This window comes from Phocoena phocoena, chromosome 7, assembly GCF_963924675.1.
Source record: "Phocoena phocoena chromosome 7, mPhoPho1.1, whole genome shotgun sequence".
Taxonomy (NCBI): Eukaryota; Metazoa; Chordata; class Mammalia; order Artiodactyla; family Phocoenidae; genus Phocoena; species Phocoena phocoena.
In genome coordinates, this window is record NC_089225.1 from 112099298 (window position 1) to 112108606 (window position 9309).

The 9309-nt window shown below is 56.1% G+C and overlaps 1 protein-coding gene across 1 annotated transcript; it reads left to right on the top strand.

Annotated features, from left to right (window-relative positions):
• The first annotated feature begins 2608 nt into the window (after positions 1-2608).
• On the top strand, positions 2609-3346 carry PRLH (prolactin releasing hormone). Its single transcript, XM_065881163.1, has 2 exons — positions 2609-2684; positions 3183-3346. The coding sequence occupies exons 1-2, from the start codon at positions 2609-2611 to the stop codon at positions 3344-3346; spliced, it is 240 nt and encodes a 79-aa protein (XP_065737235.1).
• The last annotated feature ends 5963 nt before the right edge of the window (positions 3347-9309 follow it).

Below are 9309 nucleotides of genomic sequence, written 5' to 3' on the forward strand. Positions count from 1 at the left end.
GCTAAATTCTTTCCAAATGTATATAAATAGTTTTTACAATAAAAATAAACTTGTTTATTATTTATTTTACAATGGAAATACATGTATTTGCTTTATAATAATAAACTTGTTTATTTTAAAGAGTAATTATGACAATTCTGGAAAAGCCTAGAAAAAATCATTTTTCAGTGATCGGAACAGGACGAAAGTGGCTTGAATGTAATGAATGCAGCTATGAAAAGCCACGTAGGTGCCTGGGAAGGATTACGAGGATATCATTCAGTGGTGATGGCCTCGGGTGGCTTGTCCCTTCACCTTTGCATTGGAAACTGGGACTTAAAGGAGGAGGGAGACAGCCGCAGGGTCCCCTCTGTGTCAGCCATCACGCTGCTGCGAGCACCCAGGCTGGTGGCACCTGACTGCAATTGCCCAAAGCATGAAGGAGGAAGGCTAATGTGTTTTAAAACCACTCAGCCCAAATGAAATTATATAACCCAGGAAGGGACACATCACATCGCTGATGAGAGCTTAAAAAAAAAAATAGAAGAAAGAAAAGAAAAAAAACCAACTCTCTCCTGATGCCGCCCAGTGAAGGAGGCGGGGGGGGAGGGACGGGTGGGTATCGGGTCGACTGCTTCCTCCTGGGACTATAAAAGGGGGGAGCTGGCCGCTACCTGGGTCACTGTTCCTGGTCACAGCACTTGCCAGCCTCGTGGGAGCCTCGGTGAGTAGCTCCCAGGGTGCTGGAGAGGGTGGGGGTCCCTGACACTCCACCCTCCTCTGTCAACCTTCCCTCCGCATCCGGGCAGGGTTCAGTCCTGGCAGCCAGGACCAGCGCTGGAGGGGATGGAAGGGGCAGCCACCACGTCGCTTGTGCATCTGAGGGCCGCGCCGGCCTGCCGGGGCCCCGTTGCACAAGGCTGTCCGTGGTGGAGATAAAAGGTGAAGCCGTCCAGGCAGCTCTGCTGGGAGTGCAGACCAGGAATCCCGCCGGCCAGGCGACAGCCAACCTCCAACTTTCAGGAGGCAGGTCCTTCCTCTGGTATCAGGTGCTGTCAGGGTTCTCCTAAGATGCCCTCCACCCAGCGAGGGTCCCAGCCCAGGGGGAGGAGCAAACACCCCAGTGTCTCTGGGTGTATCTCTTTATTGCTCTGCTTTTTTTTTGGCTGCGGGGATCTTAGTTCCCCGATCAGGGATTGAACCTGGGCCCCAGCAGTGAAAGTGCCAAGTCCAACCACTGGACCGCCAGGGGGCACCCTTTATTACTCTGCTTTGATGATGGCACCTCCATTTCCTCTAAGTCGGAGTCCCCCTGCCACTGATTGTGAGACACCCCAACATGTCTCTAGAAAGGAAAGGGGTGGGCATCTTAAATCTCTTGGATGGAGAGCACCTTCCGGGGGCTGGAAAGCCAAAGTCAGCGGAGGGGTCCTCCCTGAAAAAGGCAGCCTCTCTGACATCTTCTGCGGGTTCCTGAAGTGCCAAGGGCGGGTGGGTTGGGAGGAGCCAGCCCTATGAGCTGGGGGCACCTGCGGAAGGAGTTGCCAGGTCTGCGGGATGGATGCTGTTCAGGGCCTCAGCCCCGGCAGGGTGAGAAGTGAATTTTCTCTGTTGCCCTCAGCACCCTCTCCCCCAGCACCGGTGCTGGGGGTGTCCTGTTGCACGAGGACAGGTCCCACCTGCTCCAGGCTGATCTTGGAGACTCAGCAGCTGGGATCTGGGGTCGTGGGGAGGGTAAGTGCTCTTGGGAAGGATGGAAGATGATGACACTTCTACAGTGCCCGGCGGGTGGCACAGGGCAGGATGGAACCGGGCCGAGGGAGGGAAAGAAACCTGCACCGGGGTCCCGGCCCCTGAGCGTGGCCCAGGCTCAGCAGCCCCCCGGCTCCCCTCCCTGGGCACGTCTGAGGTTGGGCCGCACCCCGTCCACCTCTGCAGCAACCCTGGCTCCTCCGGGCAGCTCCCCCGCAATGCGTTCACCTCTGCCCTCCCTGCTGAGGCCAGGTATGCACACCCACAGTGGTGCGGAGCCCTCCCGCACTCCTGGCTCCCTGACACAGACAGGCAGACAGATGGGGGCAGTTCCAAGAGAGCCCCTCTCTCTACATCCACAGCTCACATTCCTCCCGGCTTCCTTCTGAGGACAGAGGGTCCTTGCAAACATGACTGAGCACGGCAGAGGCCACCACACACGTGGTCACCTCATTTAGTGCTCACTGTACGGAGGAGAGGCTGGGGTCCCCAGGGGAGCAAGGGACTGTGCAGAGAGCCAGGTCGCCTGCTACCTCTGTGCTCACTGCCATCCCAGCAGAGCAGAGAAACGCACAGCAGAGCACAGCTGCCTGCACACGCGTGTAACCCCATGCACACCCCCTCACGTACACAGGGGTGTGAAAACACACGCACACCCTGTGGTACACGGGTGCACACCCATGCACGCGTGCATTCACACATACACACGCTCACGCACATGGGCACGTCCGCTCTGACATGCACAGCACTCGCGTTATCTGAAGGTCCCAGCTCTGTGCGCACGCGCCCTCATGCGCTCTCCCCTTTACCCCTGCCCCAGGCTGCGCCCTCCCGTGTGGGACCTCAGCTCGAGCCGGCCTCTCCAGGAGCCAGAGGGATGAACGCACCGGCGGCCTGGCTCCTGTGCCTGCTGCTGCTGGGCCTGGCCCACCAGCACTCCATGGAGCTCCGCAGTGAGTGCCCGGACCCCTGGGCTGCCCTCCCACCCCTCCGCCCCGGGGTCACGATGGGGACCCGGCCGCCTCCTGAGCTGGGACACCATCCTCGCTAAGTGCCCCAGGGCTGGGGGCTCGGCCTCCTGCCCACCAGACCTCTCCCCACAGTGTCCCTGACACCTGCTCCCAAGGGCCCTGCCCGACGTTCGGGGGAGGGCTTCACTCCTCACCACCAGGGCAGCCTGGGGCTGAGGCCACTTTGCCCATGAGAACGGGCTTGCGGGGACAGGAAGGGAAGGGGGACTTCGTCCTCGTGTGAGCTTGAATTCCCACTTCCCGAAGCCACCGCACCCCCCAGAAACGGCCTGGCCAGGCCCTCTGGGCACCCCTCCTGCACAGGCAGGTCCCAGCACGGCCTGGCGACTGGGCAGCAGTGAGCTGCGTGCACTGGGCCCTGCCACTGTGGTTGCACACACCAGGGCACATGCATTCACACACTGTTCTCTCTCGTTCCAGCCCCCGACATCAATCCTGCCTGGTACACGGGCCGTGGAATCCGGCCTGTGGGCCGCTTTGGCCGGAGGAGAGCAGCCCTGGGGGATGGACCAAAACCTGGCCTCCAGCGCCCGCCGGCCTGCTTCCGCCTGGCAGGAGGCGCTGAGCCCTCCCAGGGTGGCTGACAGCTCAGCTCCTCCAGGAATAGCCCCAGGAGCCCGTCTCCAGACCCCCGCCCCCCTCCTCCACAGGCTACGTCCCCTTCAGTCCCAATAAAAGCAGCTGGCCTTGTTTGCAAGTGTCTGTGTGGGGACAAAGTGGGAGGTGCTTCCCCTCGTGGGACGTTAGCCTAGAGGACCCTTAGAGCCCAGAGGCTCTAGGACTTGTCCAAGGGCGCCCAGCATGGAGTAGGGAGGCTGGGATGTCCTTGGTCGCTGCAGCTCCTACCACCCTCCCCAAGCCTCCCTGAATGGCTGCTCAGGCTGTGCACTGCACGAGGCCACCACGCAGGAGGCCCCAGTGGAGAGCAGCCCCGCCCCCCAGCCTGCCCTGCCCTCTCTCTGCCCCAGGCCTTCTCGCCTCCCTGTTGGTACTCGGGGGAGAAAAAGAAGCACGGGTGGCTTGTTTCCAGTACTCTTAGGTTCAAGTATTTCAACCCCAGCTTGCGTCCCTTTCAAATCGCACGGGGACGTCCCTGTGTCCTGTCTCAGAGGGAACTCGCTTTGGCATCGGGGAACACACAGCCACTAACTGGGCGACTGAGCCCAGCCGCTAACTTCTCGGAGCCCTGGTTCCCATGCCTGAACCTGGGGCTAATAACCACCCCCCTCACTCCTGAACTCAGGCTGGTGCAGCCAGCAAATGTGGATGCTCTGTGAGCGTGAACCCCCTTCTCCAAGGTGCACCCCCTAGTCCAGCCCTGGGGTGGGGGGCAGGGCAGGTTTAACCAGTTGCTTCTGAGCCCAGAGCTCAGGGCCCGTCAGGCCTCTGCCTGCAGGGTCCCAGGAGCCTGCCAGGACCACGGGACTCCTTCTGTCCATCCACACTCAAGAGGGCTTGGGATGCAGAGCAAGCCCCCAGAACCCCAGACACCAGCCATCCCTGCTCCAAATCAAGGAAGGCGGGTCACACTCACTGGCCAGCTGGAGGAGGCTGAGCTGGCCCAGACCACCCAAATGGAGCTGCACCAGGGCTGCCCCCCTTCCCAGCCACAGGGAGGGCAGAGGGAGGCCAGAGGCCAGTCCTCTCCCAGGGGAGAGCTCCCGCAGCGTCGGCACCTCCCCAGGGTGGATGCACACGGGGGAACAGGAGAGCGGCCGGGTCTGCTTCCAGGGCAGGCAGGTGCTGGGCCAGGGCAGGGAGCGTGGAGAGCCCAGGAAAGCAGTTTGGCGGTTCTTCAAAAGTTAAACCTGGAGTTAGCACACGGCCCCTCCCACTCGTGGGTACATACCCCAGAGAGCTGAGAACCGGTGTTCGAATAAATACTTGTACAGGAATGTTCATAGCAGCACAATTCACAACAGCCAAAAAGGTAGAAACAACCCAATACACATCGATAGACGAATGGATAACAGAACGTGGTCCATCCACACAATGGATTATTATTCGACCATGAAAAGGAAGGAGTTCTTTCAAATGCTACCACATGGATGAACCTTGAAAGCATGACGCAAAGTGAAAGAAGCCAGACACAGAAGGTCCCACAGTGGATGATTCCATTTATATAAAAGGTCCAGAAGAGGCAAATTCATAGAGACGGAAGTAGCTTGGTTGTTGCCAGGGGCTGGGGTCTGCTCCATGGGTACAGGCTTTCCCTGTGGGGATGAAAGTGTCTGGGAACTGGCCCGAGGCGGTGAGTGTGCTAAACGCCACTCAATCGTACACTTTAAACAAAAGAGTTCACAGCCCCACAGGACGCAGGCATGGAAACATAAGTGTGATGAAGGGCTCCGGATTCCAGCCACCCAGCGTATGATACCCTGTCAGGGCAGCCCCAGGAAACAAATACATCTTCTGAGCCCAGAGGAGTAGAGAGATGGAAGATGTTATGTTTTCTACAAATTCTTATTATGAAAGTTTGCAAACTTACAAGAAATCACAAAAATATTATGATGACATCTAATACGTTGCATTAAATTCTGCAATTATCACTGTATTTACTTTCTCTCCCCTTCTCTCTCTCTCTACCACTTGGAAGTAAGTTGTAGACATCCTATTTCCCCTAGAAGTCTCAGTATCTTTCTCCTCAAACTAAGGACAATCTCCTACATAACCACAAAATTATCACCATGCCTAAAACATTTTGTAATAATTCCCTAATGTCATCGAGTTTTTAGTCCATACTCAAAAATCCCCAAATAAGGCAAGAAAATCTTAGTTGTCTTTTCTTCTTCTTTTTTTTTTTTTGGAAGCCAGGCTCCAATCTAATTTCAAGGTCACCCTTAGTTATTTCTCGTCACTCCCGGATCATCTCATTTTGTCACGACATTGACTTTCACAAAGGCCCGGATGTGTTACCTTGTAGAACGGATCCACACGTGTGACCTGTCGACTGCTCCCCCAAGTGCTGTTACCCTGTTCGCCTGCCCCCCTCGCCCCCCCCCCCCACACACACTGTATTTCCTGTAATCTGAGCAGTGGGTCTCGGGGCAGAACTGGACTCGGTTACCACTGAGGGCATGAATGCTCTGTGTCTGTCCTACAGCATCGTACCTGATGGTGGGCTCTGGGCCCCACTCTGACCGGTGCCAAGTCTGGCCCTTTACGGAGAGGATCTCTCAACTGTAAAAATCTCTCAGGTTCCCCGTCAGCTCACTATGCGATCCGCAGAGGTCCTGGGGACACACGGCACTAGTCTGTTTCCCAAAGAGCTCACAGCCAGTGATGTAAACCTTATGGAATACCTTCTCTGGGATCAACTGTTACATCATGGGCTGTACAATGGTGATTCTCTAATTCCTTCCACATGTATGAGCGGGATTCTTCTAAAGGAGATATTTCTCCTTTTTTCTCCTTTTCTCCCTTTTTTTTTTTCTTTTTTCTTCAGCAACTTACAAATCATTCTTGATGCTCAAATTGTCCTAAGTTTGGCCAGTGAGACCTTCAGAAAGGGAATACATTTTAAAAGAAAAAGACTGGGGCTTCCCTGGTGGCACAGCGGTTAAGAATCCGCCTGCCGATGCAGGGGACACGGGTTCGAGTCCTGGTCCAGGAAGATCCCACATGCCGCGGAGCAACTAAGCCCGTGCGCCCCAACTACTGAGCCTGCGCTCTAGAGCCCGCGAGCCATAACTACTGAGCCCGCGTGCCGCAACTACTGAAGCCCATGCGCCCAGAACCTGTGCTCCGCAACGAGAAGCCACCGTAATAAGCCCGCGCACTGCAACAAAGAGTAGCCCCCGCTCGCCGCAACTAGAGAAAGCCCACGCGCAGCAAGGAAGACCCAATGCAGCCAAAAATAATTAATTAATTTTTTAAAGACGGTACCAACGGGGCTTCCCTGGTGGCGCAGTGGTTGAGAGTCCACCTGCCGATGCAGGGGACACGGGTTCGTGCCCCGGTCCGGGAAGATCCCACATGCCACGGAGCGGCTGGGCCCGTGAGCCATGGCCGCTGAACCTGCGCATCCGGAGCCTGTGCTCCGCAACGGGAGAGGCCGCAACAGTGAGAGGCCAGCGTACCGCAAAAAAAAAAAAAAAAAAAAGGTACCAAAAAAAAAAAGAAAAACAATGGATTCCTGAGTCAGCCCTCTGGGTACAGGGGGCTCTTCCAGGGAAGTTGGAGGAGGCGTTAGAAGCAGAGGGGGATGGGAAGGGTCACGGCTACAGGCAGGACAGCTGGGCTGCGCCCACACGCTGCTTCTCGTCCTCTCTGTGCTTCCTGCCTCCATCACGAGCACGCACGCGCGCGCACACAGCCCGGCTCATGAGAAGGGCTGGAGCGGCTTCCCTGGATGCGGGCAGGACGGCGAGCTCACCCAACAGCCTCCCCTGAGCACCTGCAACCCCACGGGCTGGGGTGGAGGCTGTTTGTAGAAGAGCATGCCGTTTCTTTACATCACTGGGAATATCGGCTCCTGTCCTCTCTTGGACACATATTTGTTGAGTGCCTGGCATGTACCAGACATCGTACCAGGCACCAGGAGCCCCACGAGAGGAAGGACAGACAGAACCCCTGCCCTCATGGCAGAGCTCCCCCTTATCTGAATATTAGGTCACCAGGAGGGCTCAAAACTCCCAGGGCTCAAGCCGCACTGCAGACGGATTTAACCAGAGCTTCTGGTGGGCACAGGGATGCTGCCTGCAAAGGCTCCCAGGTGATTCCATTGCAGGGCTGAGCCCCACCTGCCTCGTGGGGGAGAAGGGGAGGAAAAGGGGCTATCACAACCGGCAATGGGGAACCCAGCTCCAGGATCACAACGCACCCCATCCCATCTTGGGGGAAGGGAGGGAAGCGTGAACGGATGCCAGGTGGCAATGAGTCAAAGAATATGTTTTAATAATAAATTCTAGCACAGTGTTACTAGCCTGGCAAGACGGGAGAAAAAAAATCAGAAATGTGGGCATCCTACAAATATTATTTCCCCACTCCCTATTTCATCGTGGATGGGTCAGATACTCCTCTGAAAGCCTTACTGTCAGCAAAGCAGCATTCAGGACGCAAAGACAGGGGCGGTGGGGTTTGCCTTCAGCGATGCTGGCGCGCCATCTAGTGGCCAGGGCCCACCTCAGCCTCCCGCCACCTCTGAAGTGGGTCCCGCGCTTGGCAGCCCTGCTACCCCCGCGTGGGGGAACAGACAGCATGAGGACTCCGCCTTACACAGAGGGGCTCACACCTCACGTACTTCACCTACAAGGGAACAGTCGCATACAAAAATTCACTGCAGTTAGAAACTTCAGGGCACACAGCACCAAGTTGTCAGGTTTCACCTGGAAATTGTCTAGGAAAAAAGACCGTGTGAGTGCTTTTGGGACATCCAGGAGCTCAGCGTCAACGGGGAAGGATGCTTTACGTTTCTGTTGATATAGAAGTTACAGTTGATATAGTGAAGCCACCTTTTTCAGGGGGATGACAACGTCGTCTTATTTAAAATTTCATACAGAAGAGCCATCGGGCCTCTCTAAAGGCAGGAACGAGGTGAGCACATTATGTGTCACCACCAGAAAGATGTCCTGTGCCCACCTCAGCCACAGCCCGCACCTGGGGCCCCTCAGTATTTACTCACCATGAGCCCTCCTAGAGGATGTGCAGAACAGACCCCCAGCTTACAAACTCACCGAAGACCACGTGATATAAAGTTAACCCTAAAAATGCATTCCAATAGACAGTAGGTGCAGACAGATACTGTTTGATTGCACTAACACGAGGTACGCAGAATAGCCAAATTCATAGAGTCAGAAAGTACACTGATAGATTCCAGGGTCGGCGGAGGGGAGGTGGGGAGGGGGAATGGGGACTCGGGGTGTAATGGGGACAGAGTTTCAGTTTAAGTGAAAACTTCAGGAGACAGATGATGGTGAGGATGGCACAGCAATGTGAATGCACTTAGTGCCCCCGAACTGTACAGTTAAATGTGGTTAAAAGAGTGTGTTTCCTATTATGTGACTTTCACCACAATTAAAAAACATTCGGAAAAACAAAAAGGACCACACAATAGAAATCGGTTTACTTTTCGGAGAAAAACTCATACGCGATACAATGTGCACCTCGGCTTGAAGTCTGAGTCCTGGCACGCTTTGCACAAGCACCACTTCGCGTCCACAGCGAGGAGCAGAGAGTAGGGGGCCTGACTCCCCCACCCCCATCCCCAGCTGCCCTCTGTCAGGCACCGTCCTTCGGGGGAACCTCACAGAGATCCAGTGACGACGGGCCCAGCCCCATGCTGATCACGCCATCTCTCCCTGGCACTGCCCCCTGCAGCTGGGCCTGTTGTCTCCTCTCCCACCTCCCAGGAGCAGGGGGACCCCAAGCCCCCGGGCAGCCCCCTACCCAACACCAAGTGCATGCTGGGTGATTTTTCGATCTTTATTTCCCCTCTGACCATTTCATTCTCCAGTGTCTGGTGGCCAGGTAGCTAAGGGCAGGGTCACGTGTGCCCACCCCCCAGGACATCCGGGATTCAGTCGGTATCTGGTGTCTGAGAGGTGGA